Here is a 25,472-nt window from a genome sequence, read left to right as displayed (position 1 = left end):
AATAGCACGAGAAAAGGAGATGGGCAGTGGGCAAAGGACCGATTCACAGATTTTAAAAGCCTTACAAGCCAGATGCAATGTGTGGGTCCTGTGGGAATCATGAGTAGAGTAAATCAACTGCTAAAAGATGTTTTTGAGACAACTGGAGAACTTTGATTTTGGAGGAGATATTAGGTGATATTAAGGAGTGGCTTTTAGAGGAGATTATGCTAAGTGAAATAAGTCAAGCAGAGAAAGACAATTACACAGTTTCAGTCATTTATGGAACATAAGAAATGGCGGGAAGATCGGTAGGGGAAGGAAGGGAAGAATGAAGAGGGGGGTGAACAGAAGGGGGAATGACCACGAGAGACTATGGACTCTGGGAAACAAACTGAGGACTTCAGAGGGGAGAGGGGTGGGGGATTGGGACAAGCTGGTGATGGGTATTAAGGAGGGCACATATTGCATGGAGCACTGGGTGTTACATGCAAATAATGAATCATGGATTACTACATCAAACTAAGGATGTACTGTACGGTGACTAACATAAGGTAATAAAAAATTAAAAAAAAAAGTGGCTTTTAATTTTGTTAGGTGCAATAATACTGTGAGAGATTTTATTAGAGATACAAACAGTATTTGTGGATGAAAGGATAGGATATATAGGAGGGACATAGATTTAGTGAGATTGGTAGAATGTTGATGATTTAATTGTTGAAGCTGGGTGATGGGTATACAGACTTCATTATACTCTTTATACTTTTATGTGTGATTTAAACTGCTTTTGTTGTTAAAGCTGTGTTTATTTAGAGTGGTAGATCACTAAAAGTCTACTCTCCATCCTTGAATGCCATCTGAAGTAAAACCAGCCATCACTTTTTATGCCATGGGCACTGAGTGCTGGAAGCACCCTTGATTTCCTTTCCTGTGTTAGAACCTAGTTATATTGGTAGCACTGTATTTTAACCTTCCAGTCTGGGCCTCATGGCTTAAAAGGACTGAATGACTTGCAGGCCAGAATTCACAGCCTTGGATTCCAGTTCTTACCACGAGCTATGGAGCTCTGAACACTGAGCTTCTGCTCGCTGCTTGTCTAATCATCTGTAAAATCTACCATTTCTCCACTTCCTCATTCAGCTTGTATGAAGATCAGACAAGATCCAGTTATGTCTAAAAATACTTCTGTGTAGTTCCACAGCGCTCAGGATTTACCTCAGAGTCCTTCTCACGGTATATTGCAATCGCCAGTTTACGCATGACTCCTGACTCAACTTCAGCTCCCCGCAGGTCTGTCCTGTTCACCAAGTCATTGTAGCCCACAGCGCCCGACACACTGTAGGCCCTGAAATATTTGTGGGGTGAATTCAAGTACTGATGTTTTATTTGCTGTTCGAGAAGTGATTTTACACCCTTGGTTCACACAAGTCATGCTTCCGCTGCAGATTGAGTTTTAAAAGTCCTCAGCAGACACCTCAGAAGCCATTGTTGAGACTCTGATAGGGCCTGCCAGACTTGTCAGCCCTTTTGTGTTCAGTCTTGCCTGAGGCCGTTTGAGCATGCAGCTGAGCCCACGACGCAGGCCGACTGACGTCACAGTTGCCAGGATGTCATGTTTTCTTTATTTCTTTGTAGGTGCTGCCATGCTTACTGAGTCCCTTCTCTCTGCTCCTCTATCACCTTCCGTCAGTGACCGTCACCAGCCTTCTGCAACAGCTCATGAACCTACCTCAGAGCGCAGCTGCACCAGCGCCCCCCAACCCTCACCTCGCCGCTGTGCTCCAGAACAAGGTGCTCACGCCCTCGCAGGTCCCTGAGCTTGGCCAGCCTTCTAGATCTGAGTTACAGATACAGAGATTGGCTGCTGTGGCAACTTGTGAGAAAGGCTTCTCTCAGGGGCGCCTGGGTGGCTCGGGGGTTACGCGTCTGACTCTTGGTTTTGGCTCAGGTCGTGATCTCAGGGTCACGAGATCGAGCTCCACCTCAGGCTCTGCTCTCAGTGCGGAGTCTGCTTGTTTCTCCCCCCCCTTCCTCCCCGTGCGTGCGTGCGCCCACTCGAGGCCTCTCTTTCTCTCTCTCTAAAATAAATCAATCTTTTTTTAAAAAGACCTCTTCCAGCCAGGAAGTACGTTAAGCTCCTAGTGTCAGAGGCTAGAAATAAGTGGTTTCGACAAAATGGGAGTTGCTGTATCTCACATGGAATCGCTCTGGCATAGTGTTCGCATGTCGTCAGGGATAATAGGCTCCTTCGGTTTGCCTTCTCTGCAGCCTTGGGGGTGGCTGCCCCACTCCTGACCTCTCAGGCTCCACTCTGCATCAGGAGTGGAGGGGCCAAGAGCTGCGGATTTGTTGTCTGCCTTGTTGGGTCCTTTTCCAGAAGTTGTAACCAACAACTTCTACTTAATCTCAGTGGCTCGGTTTTCCTCACATGCCACGGTAACTGCAGAGAAGGCTGGAAAACATCTTTTAGTTCACACCATTGTAACCTCAGATGAAGTCTGAGTTCTGACAGGAGGAAGAAAATGTCATCCGCACCCTCGCTCGTAAGACTAAATAGGAGAACATCCCATTCCATGTTCCATCTACATCGGGTTGACGATCCAGAGACTCGGGACGCGTAACGTAGAAGAGAGAACGTGAGCTTTCAGAGCAGCTTTCCATTCCTTGCCTGCCAGTCTCTAGGTTTGTGATGCTGAGCACGTTGTTTCCCTTTGCTGAGCTAGTCTCCTGACCTGTAAGGGGAGGTGACAGTGGGCGATTTCAGAGCTGTCCTGTTATTCAGATGAGCCCACCGCTGTGAGAGTTCAGGTAATGCCCTTCCTCAGTGGGGACGTGTGTGAGCACAGTGAGAAAGGGAGCGTCAAGGCCTCTTTCCCCTGGCTCCAGAAAACCTGCCAAAGCAGGACTCGGGCGGTCGAGAGGTGACAGAGATGGGGGTTCTGGAGCGACAGGCTCTGGGCCCTCCATGTCACTTGCTCTCTGAGTTTAATGTTGATAAAGGCAAGAGAAAATCACGAGGTCAGATGAGAGAGTGTATGTGTAGCCCAGTGCTGTTTTTCTGACAGTGACACGAGGGTTCAGAATTCAGAAACATGGATTCCCTTCAGATCCACTGTCGCTGTGATTCATATATTTAATCTTGGGCCACTTGTCCCTATTTTATTCTAGTCACGTTTAGCCAATGTGTTTCCTGCTGGTACAGCCCACTAAATGAAACAAATCTTTCAGCTCGAAAGCAGGTTGCTTAAATTTTAATAGTCCTAGATACGTATGTGAGTATATCTGTGTACCCCTTCTCTGCTTCGAACATCTTGTCTAAACCTTCATATGTCCACTAGGGGCATATGCTTTGTTAAGGAAACTTTTTCAGGAGAGTCAAAGAAGTCTCTTCATATCCTGATCATTTCAGTGACCTTTCTTTGTACATTTTCCCACCGGTCTTCACATCTTTTTTCTTGATTCAAAATATCGATCTGTTTAATGTTTTCTCTTACTTTTTCTGTGAACTTTAATTTTCTGTATCAAAGTTTGTCTTTGACTTTCTTTTTTAATCCATTTCTGCTTTAGTAAATACAAGAAAAACTAAATCCCCATTATCTGTGGCAGGGGAAAATTATCTTTTCATCTCCCTTTGGGGTGGGGGAGCAGAGAGGATGCTTGGCCCCGGGACACCCCCTTTGCGTTGGTGATGCTGTCGCCGCTCTGAAGTAAAGCCGGGAGAAAGACACAGCCTCCCAGCTCCCGGCTGTCCGAGCACCGCAGCTGGGCCGTTGTCATCTAGCCTGCTCCCCGTCTAGTGCCGGGGTCCCCTCGGCGCTGGAGGATGGAGTGGAGAGCTGAGTGGGATTGCCTCTGTCTCCTCTTGTAGTTTGGCCTGTCACTGCTCCTTGTCGTCCTGAGCCGTGGGGAAGACCTACAGAGTTCAGACCCTGCTACGGAACCAACACAGAACAACCAGTGGTCAGTCCGGGCTGCGCGGCTTCTTTCTTGTTCTTTTAGGTCACCGTTTATTCTTTTGCTCTTACTGTTCTTATCTGTTGTGTTAACGGTTTTTCTTTTAGGACGGAGGTGATGTTCATGGCAACCCGAGAACTTCTCCGGATCCCCCAAGCAGCCCTGGCCAAGCCAATCTCTATACCCACAAACCTGGTGTCCCTCTTTTCTCGCTATGTTGACCGACAAAAACTGAACTTGCTGGAGACAAAGCTGCAGTAAGTCTGAAACAGGAGAGTTCCGCATCTTACTAACGTTGGCACTTTAGAAGTTACGATGAGGGGATCAGGGGCATAAAACTGAGTTTAGTGAAAGACATTAAAGACTCGTATCAAATACATGAGTGTCTACTAGACACAAGATGCCGAGTGGGGTACAGAAGCACCCTCAGTTCAGTGAGGAAGGGTAGAGAGACGGTGGGTGCTTTGTTAAGGAATTCTAACAAGGGCGTAACGTTCGTGCAGAAGATTGCCTTCTGTTTTAACTCATTTACACAAGTTTCCTTTCTCTCTCTCTTTACACCCGTAGGCTAGTTCAGGGGATCCGATAGGAGATCTCCACAAGTGTCCTGTACCTCCTTTGGCTGCCGCCTGCACTGCCGCCGTCACAATGGAGTATGTTTAATGAGGGAGGGAAGGTAGCTTATTCCCCAAAGCGTCTTGTGGGACCGATTCCTGTCACGGGGGTCGGCTCTAAATGCCAGGTATTTCCCCACTGCTCTGTGAAATTTGGCTGGGTGATAACTTCTGCTGGTTTCTTCTTACCTTCTGTGTTAAATTCTGCATGTCCTGCTTTTCCTCAGTTCTTCTCCATTTTGCATTTTCTTTGCCCTAGAGACACAAATATAATCTCTCCCCTTACCCACCACCACGACTCCAGTTCAGAGTAGCTTGTAGCCTGCCAAAGGATTCCTTCCCTCATCCCACTAAAGTCTTCTTTCATTGCCCCATATTAATATGACTATAGGAAAACCAATTAAGTAGAAACCAATATATATATAGATATATATGCACACACCCCCTCTGCATACGTTCATGTGGTCTCCAGAGGATCCTTAAAGAACGAGTTTTAGATTGAAAACTACGTAGTTGACATGTCCCTCCTCTAAAAACAAACCAGCTGATGTATTTTTAATCTGTTTCTAGTCCATCTTGTAATTAATTTGATTTGGTTTAATATAAATACAGGGTATGCAGCACGTTAATAAAATCAGAACTCTTAATTGGCTGACACCCAGCTCTAGGCTGAGAAGTCCTGTTTCTCCTCCCCACCGTATTTCCTTTGTATCTGTCCACCTCGGTGGAACAGCACACGGTTAAGCCCTTTTCCTGCTACAGTTACAGTGTACCTGAGCCTGTCCCCGCAAGGGCGTGCAAGGTTGCCCCAGATGAACCGGACTTGGAGCCTGCTTCCACAGCGTAGCGTTTGCACACTCGCTCTGTCTTCCTAGACAACTTCAATAAAGCCATGCTTTTACTTCCCTCTTCCCCATTTTTATTTGGTGTCATGGGTAGCAGCCCCCAGAGGTAACCACGGAAGCTCAGTTCTGCTTACTCTGCAGGCACCTGCACACCACGGGCTGAAGTGCTGTCCTTCCCCTTCGTCTCCAGGTCCCACTCCCAGGCAGCCAGGGGCCTGGCTCTCGATCCCGGCAGGGACAGCCTACTGTGGTCCTTTCCACCCGTCCCCCTCCCGTGCGGCAGCCAAGCAGGATGAGGGTTTTGATCTCTAGAGATTACAGCCCTCCAGAAAATTAAATCAGCGTCAATCTCACATGACTGTCGTGATACACTTTTTGCTCTTCTCACCCTTTCGAATGTTAGTGAGGGGACAGGTTATGATACTTAAGGAGAATCAACATTTTGCACAGACATATCTTGTACAACAGTCAAGTCCTCCATTATAACCGGCTGTCCTTGCTCTCCATCTCTGTCTCCCCCCATTCTGGAGCCCCGGCCCCGCCAGCTGTTCCCGGTGACATGACCTAGCTTCCCTCTGCCCTTCCCTACTGACTGTTTCCACCATGCGCCTTTCCTCCCTTCTCCTCACAACTGATCAAGTGAATACTTGACTATTATTTCTTCCTTTCTGTGCTTTATCTTTTTTTGTTTGGTTCTAATTAATAAAAATTAAAGTTTCTAAATTTACATTTTTATAGGGTATTGTAAATAAAAACAAATTGTATACTTGAAAAATTGCGTGCCTGCATTTCTACTTCTTGTTGTTTGTCTGAACATGATCGCAAATGTGTTTCTATGCTGTTTTGATGGACTGGCGAACGCCTTGGTGTTGGGGATCGGTGAGAATTTTACTTTTGTCCTGTTGTAAGGGAGACAGATTAAAGACCATATGTTCACATGGTAATTTTCCTTGAAAACCCTAGGTGCTTTCGGTGCTCCCCCAGCCCCCCTTCAACTACAAGACAAGATTGTAGATGGTGGTGGACGCACTGTGGAGTTCGTCTGCATCCAGCCCCCCTCCAGGCACGTGGGACCTTAAGAGGCTTCATAGAGCCTGGTTTGGCCTAAGCCGCCGGTGTGGCCAGCTCCGCCTCACGTCGCACAGTCCATCTCACAGGAGATGGGGAAGTGTTGATAATTCCTTGTGGGAAATTTGTGTTATTTCAGACATGGGTGTTATTTTTACCTTAACACGCTCCAGACAAGAGGCTGAGCTCTCTCCCCTCACTGCGCCATTGTGGTGTGTGCTCTTGACTCTTCCTCACTGGATCTTCTCATGAGACTTTCAGGATCAAGCGGTTTCTGGCCGAAAAACAGAAACGGAATCGTCCCATTTGTCAGTGGATTCCAATGGAAACTAGTACTAAAAGCTCCTTTCCAGGGGCACCTGGGTGGAGCGGTTGGTTGGGCGTCCCAACTTCTGGTTTCGGTTCAGGTCATGATCTCCTGGTTGTGAGTTTGAGCCCCACGTCAGAGCCTGCTTCACATTCTCTCTCTCCCTCTACCCCTCCCCCTGCTCACTCTCTCTCATTTTTTTTTTAAAATTCAGCGACTATAATCCTCTAAGAAAAAGAAGACCCTATTAAGTAGTAGGTAACAGACTTGTGAATAATAATTTTTATAAAGGAAAGTGCAATTGAGTAATATTAAAAATTTCACCCTCAATAGAGAGGGTGATAGAAAAATAGAGAATATTTATAGATAAATAGAGAAATAAGATACCTTTTCAACTTACCAAATTAACAAAATCTTTAAAAATAATGCTAGCGAAAATTTGAGACTGCCACTCATACTGGTAGGAGAAATTACATTTACAAGTGCTTTGGCAATGTGAAGACCTTCAGACCTTCACAGCCTCTGACTGATGGGGTTTTAGAAATTTAAGTGAAAATCCCAAAGGCATGATACATATATAATGAAAAAAGTACATCGGGAGGGGAGGGTATGTTCCTGATGGTTCCTGATATCTGTCTCCAGGTGGTGGGAATACGGAAAACTAATTTTTGCTTTTCAGTGTTTCCCAAATTTTCCATAGAGAAAACGCATTGCTTATATTCTTGGGAGAAATATTTTTAAGGAAAAATTGCTTTTGAAGGGTTCAGTTAACGTGGGAAAATACCAAGAATACAATGTTAAGTGTAGGCTAGGTTCTGTGTAAGTATGTATGTGACTTAATCTGTATGGAGGGGGAAAAAATGGGGAAAAGGTGACAAAGTTGCAGTGGTGGCCTTTAAGGGGAAGGTTGCAAGGGATCGGGGGGGGGGTGTTCCTTTTCCCATATTTTCCAATGTCTTCAGTGACCCTGTATTGCTGTTAAAACCAAAAGGGTGATTCCTCTCTAAGAACTAAAAATAGGAGTAGCCTTCTATTTCTAGTGAGAAAATAAAGACAAAAGCGTCTGATCTAGTTGTGCTTGACTTCAGAGCCAAAGCCTTTGACTTTGCAGCAGGTGAGCGTGCTAGGGGTCGGAGAAAGTCACGTGAGAGCAAGACAGTTACCCCGAGAACCGTGGTCCGGTGTCCGTAACCCCGTCACTGAGACGGCATACCGATGGAGAGGTCAAAGAACGGCTTTGGTAAGTCCAAGCTGTAGCAAATAGTAAGCTTCCTATTTACTCTAAGTTGCATTTTCCAAACTGACCTGAATTAGGAAGGATCCCAGCTCCCTCTCCAGAAAGATTAAGTGTCAGCCAGCGGGCTTGACCGAAGTTGGCCTGTCCCTCATTAGGAAGGCCAAGACCTGACTTTCTGAATTTGATGCAGAGACCTGGATGCCATCTACCATCTGCTTGTGGAGGGCAGGGAAGTCCACTGTGTGAGAAGTGAAAGCGGGGAGCTGGAGGCGACTTCTGCTTCTCCTCTTTGCCCAGCCATGTCTTAAGTATATTAATGTCGTGACCTTTGAGAAACTACTGTGAGGGTGTTTAGGAAGCAAGTCTTCAGTCTGAGGAATCAGCATCTTAAAATCACCTGATAACATTGTTTTGACCTTTTTCCTACTTCCTGCAGAAGCACAGCTGGGAATCGTTTGCAGGTCTGGTAACAGCCTCTGCTTTTTGTTTTGCGAATGTTGCACAGAAGGCTGTTCCAAGGCGCTTGCCTTTATTATTCTGTGACTGTGGCTCTGCAAGCTCCCACCTTAGCCAAGTTCTTTCTCCGAGGCAGTATGACCTCACTCAGACCTGAGGGCTGGGAAACTTCTAGAAGGGAGCTAGGTAATCAGTGATGTGTACTTGGCCGGTTGCGAATACACTGTCTTAAATTACTTAGATGTTAAGTCAATCTAAGGAAGCAGAAACCCACATATAACACATAGGGGAAGTGTCAGATTTCGCTCCCCCCTCCCCAAAACGTATATCGTCCTTCAAGTGATTTCTCTATGCATATACATACGTGTTAGCATTCTAGATATTGTTACCTTTTTTCCCATAATACATCATGGACATCTTTCCATGTGACTCTGTAAGAGCTCCCCTGTTTTGTTTTTCTAAGATTTTACTTTTTTAAGTAATCTTTACACCCAACATGGGGCTCGAACTCACAACTCTGAGATCAAGAGTCCCATGCTCCATCAACTGAGCCCGCCAGGTGCCCTGAGCCACCCTATCTCTTTAAGGATTGTGTAGTGTTCCACTGCGTGCCATTGTGCCATAATTTATTTAACTGCTCCCTTATTAATAGGATTGGATATATTGTTTAAAGATTTTATTTATTTATTTGAGAGAGAGTGAGCACAAGCCAGGGGGACAGGCAAAGGGAGAGGGAGAAGCAGGCTCTCCACTGAGCAGGGAGCCAGATGCGGGACTTGATCTCAGGACCCTGGGATCATGACCTGAGGCAAAGGCAGACGCTTAACCAACTGAGTCACCCAGGCGTCCTCCCCCTTTTTTTAAAGATTTTATTTATTGGCCGGGGGGGGGGTATTCGATCTTCAGATACTTTTCGTCATTGTCCGTCCAACAGCGCACAAAGGTAAACCCACAAGATCACCGTACGGCTCTTTTGTACAAAGAACGCTCACACTCATCTCGTCAGTCCCCTACAACCTTCTGGAGTAGGATGGGCCACTCTAAGGCGACAGTGCCAGAACTGTGCACGTGGCTCAGAGGACCGTGCCGCGCAAGGGCCGACACTGGGACCTAAACCTTCCGTTTTCAGCTGCACGTCTAGTGTTGTGGCCACTAGGAGGCTCCTGTGCGTGGTCCGTGCTTTACACAGGAGCAGTTGCAAAGCTATGGGTGTTTAAGGACACATCTGCAAAGGCTTCCGATGGGATGTTAACGCCTTCCTTCTCAGTAGGCTCATCAAACAGTTGCCTCTCAGTAACGTCAAAAAAGGGGGCAATCGAGGTCGTCACGGTCGGGGCCAACTGCACTGTATAAGGATCAGAGTTACAGCGGCTGGCGTCTGTATGGTCCTGCAGTGTGATAAGTCGGCCTGCCTGTGCGATGCCCGTGCCGAACTACGTCGTCACTGGCTTTATCACGATAACCCCGAGGTCAAGAAGGATTCGGTAATACACGTCAGGCCAGCACTTGCGATGCTGCAGGCACAGTGGTGACAAAGACAAACGGAGGGCCCGAGGTCTCAGGAGGACACTTACAGGTAGTGACGGGTGCTCAGACAACGAAGGGTAAGGGAGTCCAGTGATGGGAGGGCGGGTACTTGAGGGGTCAGGAGAGGCTTTGATGAGCAGGATTTTTCAGTCGTTTCATATTAGAGTTAAGTGTTACTGGGGGAAAAAGCAGTTTTGAATAATCTTTTAAAAATTTATTATAAATTTGAGGGATGGCAAAAATGGTATCTTTCCTGGGAGTAACAGCAGCAGGGACAGGCTGGTGATACTTTTTAAAAATAGCAGAAACTGGGGGCGCCTGGGTGGCACAGCGGTTAAGCGCCTGCCTTCGGCTCAGGGCGTGATCCCGGCGTTCCGGGATCGAGTCCCACATCAGGCTCCTCCGCTATGAGCCTGCTTCTTCCTCTCCCACTCCCCCTGCTTGTGTTCCCTCTCTCGCTGGCTGTCTCTCTCTCTGTCAAATAAATAAATAAAATCTTTTAAAAAAAAAAATAGCAGAAACTATGTTTATTTTCTGTTATCAAAATGGAACCAGATGCCATGTCGTTGTGTTGATGACATCTGCTGTAACTGTTCAAATTGTTTATGTTATTAAGAAAAGAAGATACTTTATGGCACCTGAGGTACAAAGGACAGCCTGCCTAAGCTGTGGGCCTATTCAGGGTTTTGCCCTTACAAGTGACCTACTTGTTTAAGTCTGTTTCCCCACCTGTAAAAGGGGGAGTAAAACAACTGGGATTGTGACAAAGAATAAATGCAATTATATTTGTGAGTGTGCTTAACACAGTAAAAGCTGATTCACTTTAATAAAGCTTCACTTTATGAACACACTCCTGCATCATATAAAGTCCCAGTGCTTCTAGGCTTCTCAGTGGCATGCCTAATCTAATTCTCCCAAGGAAAGTCTTCTATCCCACTTGGGTTAGCTCTGCTGTGCTTCAAAGATAGTCTTGCATAATTAATAATTCCAGTTAGCATTTACCAATCATTTACTATATGACAGGCAGATTTCATTCATGCATTTTCATTTCATCCTTCCCCCGAAACCTTGAGAAACAGGTGCAATTCATATGGTCATAAGAAAACTGGTGAAAGGTTAAGTATCACCCAAGATCCCATTCGCTTCGCACAAGCAGAATAGGGACCCAGTGATCAGGGTCCTGAGGCAGAATAACTCATCACTACGCTATAAAGCCTCAGTGAGCCCGTGCTGCCTCCTGCTAGGGTGTTAGAGATTCTCCCAGGCAGTAGGCAGGTCCTGTGGGGTTGCCTACAAAATAGATACAGAATGTGGTCTTGCTAGGAGCCACCATTCCCCCTGGTAACCCCAGAGCAGAGGGTTGAACGACGTCCCTGGAGGTTCTGTCGAAGAGCCTGTTCTGATATCCCGGCAGTTCCCACTTCACTTTTGTGTCTGTCTCGTTTTGGTGAATTTCATCAGCCTGCTGCACAAACCGGCCCTAAAGCGGAAGAACAATGGGCTCGGATGAAGTCCGTGCTCCAGGGAAAGTGAGACAGCAGGCGAGGGGCACCAGGCAGACCACTCCTTGGTAACCGCAGAGAGAACCATTCTTTTCCACGCTCAACGCAGCCCCCGACACCAGTGGGCTTTAAGAATTGTCTGGGCAAAGCGTGCACGACTGGCGCTCACCCCTGTGACTCTATGGCAATCAGAGCAACAGGCTTCCCACCAAGCGCAGTATCTGTCAGGTGTCCAGCCTGCCTTTCCTTTCCTGCAGGTTAAGGGGACCACGTAGGTAAGCCCGACCTACGGGGGGAAATGGTTTCGTGTTGCAGTGGGTGCTCTGGAAATGCCCCTGCAGGAGCAGGTACGCCAACCCAGCGGCTGACGATGTCAGGGGCTCCGGGCTCGCGGCGGAGCCTGTCTCCCTCCAGGAATCGCCCTCGCCCCGAGGAAATGGCTGGGCCTGGGCCGCCGTCTTGGACGCGGCCTGCAAGCAATGATGGACCAGCGCGGTGGTGCGAGGGCCCCGCCACCTTGTCTCAAGGGCGGAAGCCTGGTACGGGCAATCCCGCTCCAGCTCTCGGCACAGCCGGGTGCATCTCAGGTCCGCTTCTCCCTCTGGCCCGGTTTCCTGCGCCGACTCACGCTGAGCCTCTGGAACCTGTCCACTTGCCGCCACATTCACTCCCGGCTCCAGCATCGCTTCTAGAAAGCTGCAAGCGCTCCCCAACTGCTGGCTCTTCTCCCCTCCTGGGACTCCACAGTGACAAGGTCACTTTAATCCCTAATCGCTTCCATTATACTTGGACTAGAACCCAAAGCCCTCGGAGGCCTGGCAGGGGTCTTTGCATGCGCCCCCCCCCCCTTCAGACCTCCACCTCAGTTACTGCCTCTCCTCTCCTCCTCAGGCCTCACACGAGAGTGACTATCTCTGGGGCCAGTCGGTGGCTCAGACAGAGGAGCAGACGACTCTTGATCTCAGGGTCGTGAGTTTGAGACCCACGTTGTATGCAGAGATTACTTAAAGTCTTTAAAAAAATGACTACCTCTATTCATTCTTTCCTTCTCTCACCCCTCCCCAGTCCCCGCATCTTAGAGAGAGTTCATCCCTGTTTGAAACGGCTACACCTGTTCTTTGACAGCACCTTGGCTGCCGTCCATGTGACTGTATGCATGTGTAGGATTACATATTTTCTCTATGAAAACACTATATGTATATATTTCTGTGTCTTGTTTAACACCTGTGTGTTCCCAAGATTCTCTATGTCCCATGAGGGACTAGAGCCCTCCTACCTGTACGTTCACTACCCTGCCCCCAGCACTTGGCTCAAGCCTGGAGATGTTCTAGTAGAGGCTCAATAAATATCTGTTACGTGGGTGAATAGGCTAGGTTGTGTGCTAATGGTCACGAGGGAGTGGAAGACGACAGATACGGATCACGGGCTGGAGGAGCTCACCCTGAGTTGCTGTCCAGTGTCGGGCACACAAATGACTTGAGGCGAGGCAACAAATGCCACAGCCAATTCTGTGAGTCCTGAGGAGGGAGCATTACTTCTAGGCAGGGAATCAGAGGAGACGCTGTGCGGGGAGACTTTACACCGGGCGTTGAAAGAAGGGGAGGCATACATGAAGGCACCCACGTGACCCACGTGGGCAAGTGCAGGGCAAACGTGGAAACAGACGCGTGGACCAGTTTAATTGGAGCACGGAATACATCAAGACAGGAGAGTGAAAGACTGCCTGGGAAAGAAGTGACTCCGGATTGTCAAGGACCTGACTTGCCAGGCTGAGAAATCTGGGCTGTACTCTGGAGGCAGATGACGACTCAACCCAGCCTTTGAAAACATGAAGGAGAATTTTCTTTTCAGATATACAACAAAAGTAGAAAGAACAGTGCCATAAACACCCATATACTTCTCACCAACATCCAACTATGAACATTGGGCTCTGTTGCTATACATAGAGATACACAGATACACAGAATAGATACATAGATACAAATATGTGTGTGTGTGTGTGTGTGAATTTCAAAGTATGTATTACTTTTTCTTGGCCCGCTCTTTCTTTTAATCTTTCTTTCCTTTCCTGAACCTTTTCAAAGGAAGTTACAGACATTATGACTCTTCACTCCCAATCATTTCTCCAAATATGAAAGGGGTTTTTCCTTCATAGCCATCACACCAATATCACACTGAACAGATGTAATAACTGCCTAATATCATCTAATACCAATCCATTTTCAAATTTCCCCAGTTATCCCCAAAATGTCTAAAAAGCTGTTTTGTTTTTCAGAATCAGCATCTAATCAATCACATGTGTAGGTGTGTCTTTTAAGTTTTTTTTAATTTAGGACCATCACCCCCTGGCCCTTTTTTATGACATCAATTTCCCTTCATCTTAAGGTCTTGTCTTCTAGAAAACCAGTTGTCTTATAGAATGCCTCACATTCTTGATTTATCTGATGGTCTTCCTTGGGGGTGTTGTTTAACCGGTTCCTCCAGCTCCTATAAACCAGAGGTTAGATTGGAAGGCTTGATTGCGTTCAGGATTCAGCATTTATGGCAAGAAAGCTTCATTAGGCAATGCTGTATACTTCATGCTGCAGCACACCAGGGACCTCACAAAAATACTGATTGTCCCAGGGTGAATGATGCTAAATTGGATAGCTGGGTTAAGGAGGGGACAGCCAGATTTCGCTCCTGTAAAAGTATCTAATTCTCCTTTGTGATTGACAAGTAATCTGAGGGATGTGCTTGGAAACCCAAGTGACATTTTTGTAGCCGTTTAGTTTTAGCAAACATGTTCAAGTGCATTTAATCACAACAGCATCCCGGTAAGGTTTTATTCCCATTTAACAGAAGTAAAAACTGAGGCTCAGAGTGCTTGAGTGACTTTCCCAAAGTCACAGAACCAGTAAGGAGCAAGGGCAGGACACAAGGATAAAGGGATTCACTTTAATTCAGTTTTTTTAAAAACCACAATTAGGGTGCCGAGGTGGCTCAGTTGGTTAAGCATCTGCCTTCGGCTCAGGTCATAATCCCAGGGTCCTGGGATCGAGCCCCACATCAGGCTCCCTGCTCAGTGGTGAGCCTGCTTCTCCTTCTCCCCCTACCCCTGGTTGTGCTCTCTCTCTGTCAAATAAATAAATGAAATCTCAAAAAAATAAAAAATAACCTACATTTAACTGCAGATTTTCAAAGTGTATCTTCTCCAGAATTCAAAAAATATTTCTCTTTCATATCAACATTTTCTGAAAAAGTGTATTCTTTACTTTCTCGATACCAGAGAGCACAATGCCAAGGAAAAGCAATTTGTTTTACTGGCGTCTTAACAGCTATTTCTGTTGCGGGTTTAAACTAGCAAAACGTAGCAGGTGCCAGATTCCCCAAAGCTCCGTTTGTAACAGTAGTTCACAACATCTCCTTGTTCAAGGAGCTACTGACTCGGTGACTTTCCCAAACGTGTAACCAAGGCAATGATGCTAAAGCCAACAAGGGCCCTTAGGTCTGGAGGAGACACCCACCTGTAGAAGGACACATAAAGGACACATAAAGACACATAAAGGCAGGGCCTCTCGAGCCGATTTTCTCCTCACAGCGGAGTCAGTAACTCGTGGGACAGAATGAAGGATGTTGCAGGTGGATTCGGGAAACCCGGGCCCTGAGGCCTCTGCCCAGCCCAACCCAGGGATGTCCCTGGAGGCTCTTGGTCTCGTCACAAGAAAGAATTCAAGGACAGACCAGACACAGCGGAGGAGCCGTGAAAGCAGGAAAGTTCATCACAGTGCAAGTCCGCTCTGCAGGCTGGGGCTTTGGGTTTCTACCTTTTACTGACCACGGTTAGCCACGGGGAGGAATGTTACTGGATGCAGAGATGTCGTGGAAGCAGGATTTCATATCTTTTCTTCCTTATTTGGTCAAGAGTTTCGGCCTTCTTGGTCACCCAGCTTGGGTGGATCTGGTTTCTTGAGGGTTTGGGAGTGCTGCCAGGACAGGCCTCTGATCTTCTTCTAACAGAACTGGCCACGACTTCCCCTTTTCTGGTCTCCAGGTATTCTAAGAACCTAGCTAGCTCCTACTCTAACGTGTCTCCCCTCGAGGACTCTGGGCCCGTTAAAATCTTTGAAGGGAAAATGGGTGATGGTGCGTCATGCTGGTCTGGGACGTCGACCCTGCCCGAGGGTTCCAGAAGTCCATGGTCTCTAAATTTTAGGACACCTGGATGGACAGTGGGGGGTAGAAGGCAGTCACGGGCTTGGTGAAGAGGGTGTTGATAGGTTTCATCTTCACAGGGGGTGGGTTGGAATCCCTGGTGCACCATCATTCGAAAACGAAATTGGGGGGAGTCTGGAAGAGACAAATTTGACAAGAAAATGAAACAAACGAGGTCCGGAAAGCAAAAGTAACAATATAGCCACTAGTGGTCCTAAAAAGGGCAAGAACCAGGTTATAGATGGAAAGGTCTTATGTACAGCATCCCAAATATTATTAGCAGTACCGGCCCCTTTGGCCATTTCATGTAGCCATTAGGCAGGGGCATAGAATTTGGGGAGGTTTTCTTCCACCCCCGTCCAGTGCTGTTGATGTAGGTGCAGCATGTACCGTTCATGACACCACATACTCCACCTTGTTCAGCCAATAAATAATCTAAAGCCGACCCGTTGTCTATAAGCACATTGGCCAAAGACAGATATGACTTGGGAGAGATCTGAGAAATGCGATACAGTGGGGAAAACTAGTTCGTCTAATGCTGCGGTCAGATTTCGCAGGGCCGTGTCATGTTATGCAAATCCCCACAGAAAGAATGCACTTCCAGCCAACAGAAGGCCTATCGCTCCTCCGGTCTGGTGTGGGGTGGGCAGAATTATACACATGGATTCTAGGGTGCAACTGCCCCAATGTTTGAGGTTATCAGTGCATTGAACTTCTAGGGCCAATATGGGCTGAGTAAAGATGGGCCCCTGTAGATTTCACAAGGATGTACACTGATAAGGAGATAAATGGGAGAGGCACATAAGGTTATGGGATAACTTGCTGTTCGTAGCTCCTGGAGCTCTTGGGTCCTCAGGGAAGAGCTATTGTGTGCATTCGGGGAATCAAGGCCCACCCCCCTATATCCTGGGGAACTAGAAAGTGGTTGTAAAGGGAGAAATGACACAGTAATGTTGACTGGTGTCCAGCTAGGCCATGATCCAAAACATGGATGTATTGGGGTTTTACTTGAAAGGGTAGAATTGGCACATAGCCCGTGAGTGGCATTGCAATCTGTGTCATTCATCATTTCTAACCGGGCATGCCGCGTTCCATGCCTGCAATACTGAATGGAGACATTGGAAAATCATCTGATGGTCCAAGGGTCGTCGGCAAAATGAAGTCCAAAGACTGCCCCCGGAGGTGATGTTATCTGTTAGCGGACCCATTTTTTAGGTCTGTTTTTAAGGGTTGAATTATTGGAGTTATCTGGAAGTGGATCTTAGGAATAAGCGGGGTGGTGGGAAGGGATAGGTCAACACAGATCCAATTAGGGCCAGTAAGAATCCCTTCTAGGGAAGGGAAACTTGGCCTGGTAGGGTTTTTGTTTTGTTTGTTTTTGTTTTTGTTTTTGTTTTTTGGATGGAGAGTTATATTAGGAAAATGAGAAGGATAAAAGAGAGGGTAAGAAAGGTCTTTCAGGGGATGTAAATGACAAATCCAGCAGCTGGAAAAGTTACTTCCCTGGGAGATTATGTTGGTACTCCTCCATGGATCTGCCCAGGTTAGAGCAGTAATGAGAATGAGAAAAAATAAGACTTTTAGGGCCATGTCTGAGGGTTAGACCCAATAGGAAAGATGTTTTTTGTTTTGTTTTGTTTGAAGGAGGGGGGTGGCTTCAGGAGAGAAAGAAAAACAATTCAGAGGTCCAAGCAGACAGAGGTTTGCAAGAAGGAGAAGCAGTATAAAGGATATCCAGAACTCCTAATGTTATAGCTTTCACACAACCATAAAGCTGAAACAAATGTATATATTAAATACAAGGGGGAAAAACTACAAAAGCAATAAAACTCAAATTAACAACATTTTGAAAAATCCAGGCAATAGCTAAAAGTACGAAGCAAATATTCATAGTAGGCTGTCAATCACTTACCTTTTGAAGACGTAGTGTAGATTTTCCACTCGCTCACAGGAATAGGATGGAATGTCTCAGTCTTCAACTGTGGGTAGTCTGGGGCCACTAGTCTTATTCTAGACAAATGAACCCAGCTAGTTATACCTTAGAGCTTAGCTGTTGCTGGGGTACTAAGAAGAACCTGGTAGGGAGACACCTGGATGGCTCAGTCGTTAAGCGTCTGCCTTCAGCTCAGGTCATGATCCCGGGGTCCTGGGATTGAGCTCCACATCGGGCTCCCTGCTCGGTTGGAAGCCTGCTTCTCCCTCTCCCACTCCCCTTCCTTGTGTTCCCTCTCTTGCTGTCTCTCTCTCTCTGTCAAATAAATGAAATGAAATGAAATGAAATGAAACGAAATGAAACGAAATGAAACGAAACGAAACGAAACGAAATGAAACTAAACGAAATAAAAAGAAGAACCTGGTAGGGTCTCTGCCATTTGGGGTCTAATTGGTCTGAAGGTAAATCCTCCTTCCAGGTCTTTAATAAAACCACATCCCCTAGCTTGATCTGGGCAGGGACAGGCTCTTTCTTGGGTACAGGTGAAATTTGTATTGTCATAGTCTATGACATACCTGTTGTACCTCTCTTAGACTGATTAAATGTTTTATAAATTTGTGAGCTTCTCAATCAAACAGCACAGCTGCTGTTAAGAAAGGGCTCTTATATAGCCTTTCAAAGGGGCTGAGTTGGAGATTCCTTTTGGGGGCCATTCTCGTTCTCAAGAGGGCTATGGGCATGAGTTTTATCCAGGATTCTGAGGTTTCCTGACAAAGCTTGGCCAAGATTTAATTAGCCCTCTTGACCTTTCCCAAGGACTGGGGGCTCCGGGCAGCATGAAGGCGGTCATGAATTCCCAAGGCAGAAGACACTTGTTGAGTCACCCTTGCAATAAACGATGGGCTATTATCACGCTGCCAAGACTTTGGAAGCCCAAAGCGCAGGATAATTTCCTTTAGTAGAGCTTTCACTACTTCTTGAGCTTTTTCCGTTCTAGCAGGATGAGCCTCTATCCGACCAGTGAAGGTGTCCACAAAGACCGACCGGGAGGTATTTATATCCCTGAGACGAGGGCATCTGAGTGAAGTCTATCTTCCAGTCCTCTCCAGGGTATGTGCCTTGTCTTTGGATGGGCTAGAGAAGTGGAGGTGGTCTAAGTCCACCCCCAACGGTGTTCTTGTGACATAGGTCACGGGCCCTGGCGACTCCCTTGATCACCGGTGATGGGATAATTCCTGACAAGACTCTATTAACTGAGGAGGTTAATGCAGCTCTTCCCAAATGAGAAAAGTCATGTGGTCCCTTGATGACTTTCCATTGGGATGCCTGGGGAAGCATCACCTTTTGGTCTTATGTCCACCGTCCCTCAGGATGGAGTTGGTAGTCTTTCTGCTGAGTCCAGTTTATTTCCCTTTTTGTATATTGAGACCTTTGTTGGCGGATTCGCCTGTGAAGGAGTAAAGCTGCCTGTATTGGGAGTTTGGAGCCCTAAAGCGATCTTTTGGAATTCCGACAAATATCTGGACCTGCCTGGCTTATAAAATGAGTCCCCAGGACCAGCTGTCCCTCTGGGGTATCTGGATCTACACTGGAGAACTTTTGTGGCGCTTCTGCTGGACGGGACTGAAAAAGAGCAGGGTTGTCATCAGGTCCTTGGGCCATCTCCCTCACCTTATAGTCGATGAGCTTGATGATACATCTTTTTTTTTTTTTAAGATTTTTATTTATTTATTTATTTGACAGAGATAGAGACAGCCAGCAAGAGAGGGAACACAAGCAGGGGGAGTGGGAGAGGAAGAAGCAGGCTTCCAGCGGAGGAGCCTGATGTGGGGCTCAATCCCAGAACGCCGGGATCACACCCTGAGCCGAAGGCAGATGCTTAACGACGGAGCCACCCAGGTGTCCCAATGATACATCTCTTCATGCTCTCCAGAAGGCATAGTACCATGTGGTCCCTGAAGGTTAGTCCCTGCTGCCCAGGCTGATAATTCCAATCAGGGTCTATCTGAGGTACGACAGTCATTCCAACCAGGATATCTGTTAGGTTGGGTAGCATGAAGCTTTCCTCTTCTGCCCAGATGCAGAATCGCTCCTCCAGATGGCAGCAATGGGACAGAATGACCAGAAGGTCCTTCCAGGTTAGATCAAAAGACTGGAGTCAGGCTCCCGAATTCCTCAGTAAATTTGCTAGGATCCTCAGAAATCTGGCTTAGCACTCACAGCACTGCCTGAGATCTGACATCAAAAAGGGGACATAGAGTCTTTGTGGTCCCCTGAGGTCCACCCACCACCTCCTGGAGGGGGCAGAGGAACTTTTTCTTTTGGCCTGAGTCTGGTCCAGGAGGGTAGATTGGTTGCTAGGGTGGGGGATTGGTTGCTTAGGCTGGAGCCAACGGTGTTGGGGTGTTTCTGAGGGGAGCTACTGCAAGAATTTCTTTCTTGGGGCCAACATCTAAATAGCCCCTCCTGATGTTCATGTTTTATATTTGTTGGGGTATCCCTGAGGGCCATAAAGGCCTGGTTGGAAGGGATCTCTACCCACTTTTCTTGTCTCATACGGAAGAGATCGACTTAGTTTTATAGTTAAGACTATCACTTTCTGACAAGACCTCCCCTCTAGCTTATATGTTGGCCAAGCAATGTTACAAAAGAAAATAAGCATTTTCCTACTTAGGCTTTCTAATGAGCTGATCACAGTGTCTCAAAATACATCCCAGAGGGGAGTCTTTGGGGATGGAGGTGGAATTTCCCATTGTCTTTAGGGAGAGAGTTGACTCCTGTAACAAGAAAAGGAGCAACTAAACCAGGGTTCCCATTACCAGAAGCCTGGAGTCCTATTTCCCTGAGGAGAATTAGCTCTCTCCGAAATCTGATAGGATCTCATGGGTACTCTTCTAGAGAGTTCCAATGACGAGTGGACTGTCAGGGTCCCCACCCTGCTGTCCATTCACCCCTGTAATCACAGCTGTGGCCAGCATGCCATGTGATGACCCAGCGGTCCTGGTACAGGCCTTTATCCGGCACCTGCTGTCCCAGGAGTGATGGCCTTCCTAAAGACCCAATAGAAATGATGCCCAGTAATTAACCCTGATGTCCCAGGATGGGTCCCTCCAGAACGGGCATCATCTTGATTTCAAGATCTCTGAATATGCCACTTCCCTTGTTCTGAGAAGCATCGTAACAGTTGGTGGCAAACAATAGCCACCAGGGACAGGGGTCCCTTTGATGGTCTAAATATTTCTTGTCTGATCTGTTGATCTCTCCCCACTTTGTGGTCAGTTCTGGTGAAACTAACCTCTATTTTACAGTTCTCTTTGCATCCCTGAATTATCTGGGTTGAGTCACATTTAATTAAGTGGTGGATAAGGCATACCCACAGGGAGAGATCTCAAGAAGTGGGGTCCTTTGCCAGGGTTTATGGCTATTTTATGGTGATCACAGTCTGAGTTGGCAGTCGTGTAGGATTTCTGCGATAGGGGACAGGACATCTCGCAGGCCTCCGTGCCCCACCAACAGAGGAGAGTGCAGAAGTAGGTAGGAGAGGAAGCAGCTGAAGGCAGACAAGGTGGGTCAGTGTCCCATGACCAACAGGCAGATTCCTGCAGACAGAGTCAGCCTGGGAATCTCAGACAGTCACCTTGCGACCAGTGGAGAGGATCTTGGTGTGCTGCTGTGTCACTTGCATGAATGACCATGGAGCACTCTCTTACATGTCTCGATTTCTCCTGCCAGAAGTCTAAGACTACCAGAGGGGCTCGCCGCACTGGAGGATCAGACCTATGTGTGCATACCCAGATGAGCCAAAGTTTTAATTATCAGTGAGATGCAAAGCCCCGTGGGACTGCTGCACGTCCTGAGAAATAATCTCCGACACTTCCATAAAACTTTAAGTCACCTAAGAGTGCCTTTTGGCTGGAAGGAGCAAGTATCCCTTTATTCTTCGGAGCTGAAAATCAGTCTCTCATAAATGCTACCAGATCGTCTGGTTCCCAGGTAGACCAGAAAGAGAGAGTAGAGCAAAGGAGGAACGGTGACTTGACTAAGCAACTCTCCAGCACAAAGACAGTAGAGAGTTGGAGACTCACCAGTGGTGGAGAGGGTCGCTCAACACCTTGTTACCTCCTCCTGGCTGGTTCCCCAGAAAGGTGCTGCCTGTGGACCGGGGAAACCCAGGACCTGTGGCCTCCGCCCAGCCCATTCCAAGGATGTCCCTGGACGCTCTTGGTCGCATCGCAAGAAAGGACAGGCCAGATACAGTGGATGAGCGGTGCGGGCAGGAAAGTTTATTAAAGAGCAAGTACGGTGTGCAGATGTGAGAGCAGGCCGGCTCGAGGGAGAGCTGCACACTGGGGGCTTGGGTTTCTCTCTTTTACTGACAGTTGTTAACTGGGGGGTGGAATATTTATTACCTGAGGCCGGGATTCCTTGAAAGCAGGGTTTCCCGCCTTTTCTGCCTTTTCCGTCGGGGGTTTCCAGCCTTCTTTGTCAGCCAGTTTGGGCCAGTCTGGTTTGATCCGGTTTCCCGTGGCTTTGTTTTGGGAGTGCTGCCAGGACAGGCCTCTGACTTTCTTACAACTGCGCTGGCCGCGATTTCCCCTTTTCTGGACTCCGGGTATTCTGTTAAGATCTAACTAGCTGCCTACTCTAACAAGAGCATAGACAGTCTGGAATCAAGAGTTAAGGGGTGTGGTGCGATGATGAGCAAACCGGGAAAGGGAATTAGGAGGATCTTGGATCCAGGAAGGAAGTGGGGAAGCTATTTGTGGACTCCGCAGCAATACGAGCCTCCAGCTCAGAGCCAGCTGCTAGGAGGAGGCCCTAAAAGGGGGCTTCTCACACGCAGTGGCTAACTGCTGAGAGGCACTCTTCCCAACAGGAAACTACGGAGGTTTTTAACTCAGGAAGAGGGACTCCAACACCGAGCCTACGTGAAAAAACGCTTCTAGGAAGAGGACTCTCCTCGCCTACCCCGAAAAGCTGGAAGCAAACAGGCACGCCCCCAGGCGGGCTTCCCGGATTTTATTGGTTGCCTCCAGTCAGCCCCTCTCTCAATAGGTCTCTGTTATTGGTCAGCACCGCCAAGCGTCAGCTGTCACAGACAATATCCGGAACCAATCATCTCTAATCCCCACTCCGTCTGTCTTCCAACATGTGACATGCACGCGAACCAATAAAATAGGAAAGTGAGAATGTGAAAACGAGACTCCTTCCCTTTTCCCTCATCTCGTTCAGCAAATGGTAGCAAAGGCTGAGCAGCTGACCCCAACCACCAATCCGTAAGGGCGGAACAGGGCCGAAGAGAAGAGTGATGGGAGGGGGTGACGTGGCAGTGACGGGGTCATAAACTGAAATGAGTGGCGGAAACCCTGGCCAATCGGTGTTCGAATTGGCCGGGCACTCTGCATTCTCTAGTCCTCCCTGAGCGCCGGAGACTTCGGGAAAACACCAATGGGCTTGTGCCTGAGTCTGATTGGCCTTCATCTGAACCAATCAGCGGCGCGCCTGGAAGACGCGTCCCACCCCGGCCTCTCACTGGGCGGTGTGGGATGACAGGCCCGAGAGAAATGCCAATGTCCTAAGGGTCCTCCGCAAGTGACGCTCAGCGGCACCAATCGACTGCCTCCTTCCCGGCGGCCGAGCCCTCCTCCCGCGGCGGGCCTGGCGGGGCGGGGACGCTGCGCGGCCGCGGCTGATGCGCTAGCCGTGTGGGGCGCTCCGGGTGGCGACGGCGGCGCTCGTAGGCGGTTCCGGTCCTGTGTCTCGGGGCGGCGGCGGCTCATGGCGGCGACGGAGCTGAGAGGGGTGGTGGGGCCGGGCCCGGCGGCCATCGCAGCTCCGGGCGGCGGCGGCACCGGTCCCCCTATGGTGGGAGGCGGCGGCGGCCGCGGAGACTCGGGGCCAGGCTCCGGGGCCGCGCTGGGCACGGTGGCAGCGGCGGCGGCGGGCGGCCCGGGCCCCGGCGCCGGGGAGCGGCTTGCGGGCCTGGCCCCGCCGCCGGCGGGGGGCTCCGGTGGCTCGGGCGCCGGGGGTTCGGGCTCGGCTCGAGAGGGCTGGCTCTTCAAATGGACCAATTATATCAAAGGCTACCAGCGGCGGTGGTTCGTGCTGAGCAACGGGCTCCTGAGCTACTACAGGTAACTGCTTCCGGGGCGCCGTCCCCCACCGCAGCCCACAGTCCCCGCGCCGTCACCCTCTTGAGCCGGCACCGCAGCCAAGGTCGCCTCAGGCCCCTTTTCGTCTTGACAGCCTGCGACACGAGCCCACCATCACGAAAGTGAACGCCCTGGGTCTAAAACCCCTCCACCTGGGTCACCCGCCCTTGGTGCAGTACCTTTCCCTCCATCCCTGGCCTTTCCAATTGTTTGGAGAGCATCTACTCTTCCATTGTGTTTCCACCAGCACAGAGGTGCAATGATGAATTCTGCAAGGAAGGCGCTGTTGCAGGTGCTAAGGGGCACATGTAGAAGAGCAAAGCCCAGGCATGGCTCTCAAGGAACTTACTGTGAAAGTCCCAAGTCTTAGCTGTCTGTGCCCAGTCTACAGAATTCAAGGTTATTAGCAGCCCTTGATGTACCCGCTGTTCTCTCCACTTTCAGGCACAAGGACACCAGGCACAGGGTGGCCTTGGTATCTAACCCCTGTCTTCCTTATCTCTCCCAGACTTGGCATATGCTTTCACCTTCTGGACAGCCCAGAATGGAGATGTGCACTCCAGCGGTGCTTTTATTTATGCTGATCCCACCTCCCCCTGTGGGAATGATTTAAGTGGTCTGTCCAGTATTTCTGGGGTCTCTTTGGTTGGTTAGGTTTAAGTTTTATTAAAAGAAGAACCCATGTCTTTGGTATGATTATTTCTGTTCCACAGTGTTCGTTTTGAAATGTTTAATATGTATTTATGGTGACTTACAGCCTTGCCATAACTGTAGCATGCTTTTGGCTACTCAAGTTACTAGAGATACGATACTGGATATGGGGACAGGACGTAAACATTTCCTGAGTGCTGAACAGTTTGGAATAGTTTCACTGAGTCCCAGCAATAACCCTGGGAGAAGATATTCCCATCTTACTGACGAGGAAACTGAGACCTAGCTGGGTAACTTTTCCAAGGTCTTAAGGAGTCAGGATTTGAAACTAGTTCTCTTCACACCAACATAACCTAAAACCCAGGTTAGTGTTACATGAGTCAATCAGATAATAGAGATCATTGCTTGCCTATAGCAAGTAAGTTTCTAGATCACAGTTACTATGTGTACTTTATACAAAATTTATAAGTCTCCTTTAAGGGAGACTTTGCTTAATATGATGGCATTTCTAATTGAAATCTTTTTATAAAGACCATCCTATTTGAGACCCCAAACACTGTTAAGAACAGCTCACTCTCTTCTCTTCCTCTGCAGGTAGTCATTCTGCCACCAGGAGAGTTAGGGTGAATGAATCTCTTCCATCAGCTCCACTGTATCAGCTCTTAGAGAATTTTGAGGGGAAATTGAAGGTGGGAGTTGGAGGTTGTTGAAGTAAGAACACATTCTTATCTAGTCTCTACCAGTGGAAAATGCCTTAGCATATCCTCACTGCTTAAGCCACACTGTGAGAAGTTGTGTGTATCATTTGCATTATTATATTCAGAATTGATTTTAATTTTAACCCTTTCTAAGTACTCATCCAGGATGATCAGTTTTAAGGTGAGATCACAAATCTAACGTTTTAGTGCATTCCACAGTTTTTCCCCTACTCAAGTTCCTGTTTTCCTCTTACCCTGACCATCATTCTAATGTTCAGTGGATTTGTATCCTAACTTGGCTTGTAAGTCACTATTAACATTGAGTCCTCATTTTCAGAAGTTGTGTGTCATTTGA

General features: G+C 48.0%; 2 protein-coding genes across 3 annotated transcripts in view; both read left to right on the top strand.

The window, feature by feature from the left end:
• The window catches only part of PATL1 (PAT1 homolog 1, processing body mRNA decay factor), a 29,730-nt gene extending 23,571 nt beyond the window's left edge, over nt 1-6,159 (top strand). For both annotated transcript variants that reach the window (XM_040639140.1, XM_040639141.1), the window contains 4 exons: nt 1,615-1,770; nt 3,848-3,939; nt 4,041-4,190; nt 4,501-6,159. In XM_040639140.1, coding sequence (XP_040495074.1) covers nt 1,615-1,770; nt 3,848-3,939; nt 4,041-4,190; nt 4,501-4,522 — 420 coding nt within the window. In that variant the 3' untranslated portion in view covers nt 4,523-6,159. The remainder of the gene's footprint in view (nt 1-1,614; nt 1,771-3,847; nt 3,940-4,040; nt 4,191-4,500) is intronic.
• Nucleotides 6,160-23,394: 17,235 nt separating this feature from the next.
• The window catches only part of LOC103666155 (oxysterol binding protein), a 31,744-nt gene continuing 29,666 nt past the window's right edge, over nt 23,395-25,472 (top strand). The window contains exon 1 of the mRNA XM_008694182.2: nt 23,395-23,750. Within this exon, the coding sequence (XP_008692404.2) occupies nt 23,395-23,750 (356 nt within the window). The remainder of the gene's footprint in view (nt 23,751-25,472) is intronic.

The sequence above is a fragment of the Ursus maritimus genome, unplaced genomic scaffold (genome assembly GCF_017311325.1).
Source record: "Ursus maritimus isolate PB19 unplaced genomic scaffold, ASM1731132v1 scaffold_23, whole genome shotgun sequence".
Lineage (NCBI taxonomy): Eukaryota > Metazoa > Chordata > Mammalia > Carnivora > Ursidae > Ursus > Ursus maritimus.
The sequence above is the reverse complement of the archived record's forward strand: the minus strand, read 5'-3'. Positions and strand labels throughout refer to the sequence as shown.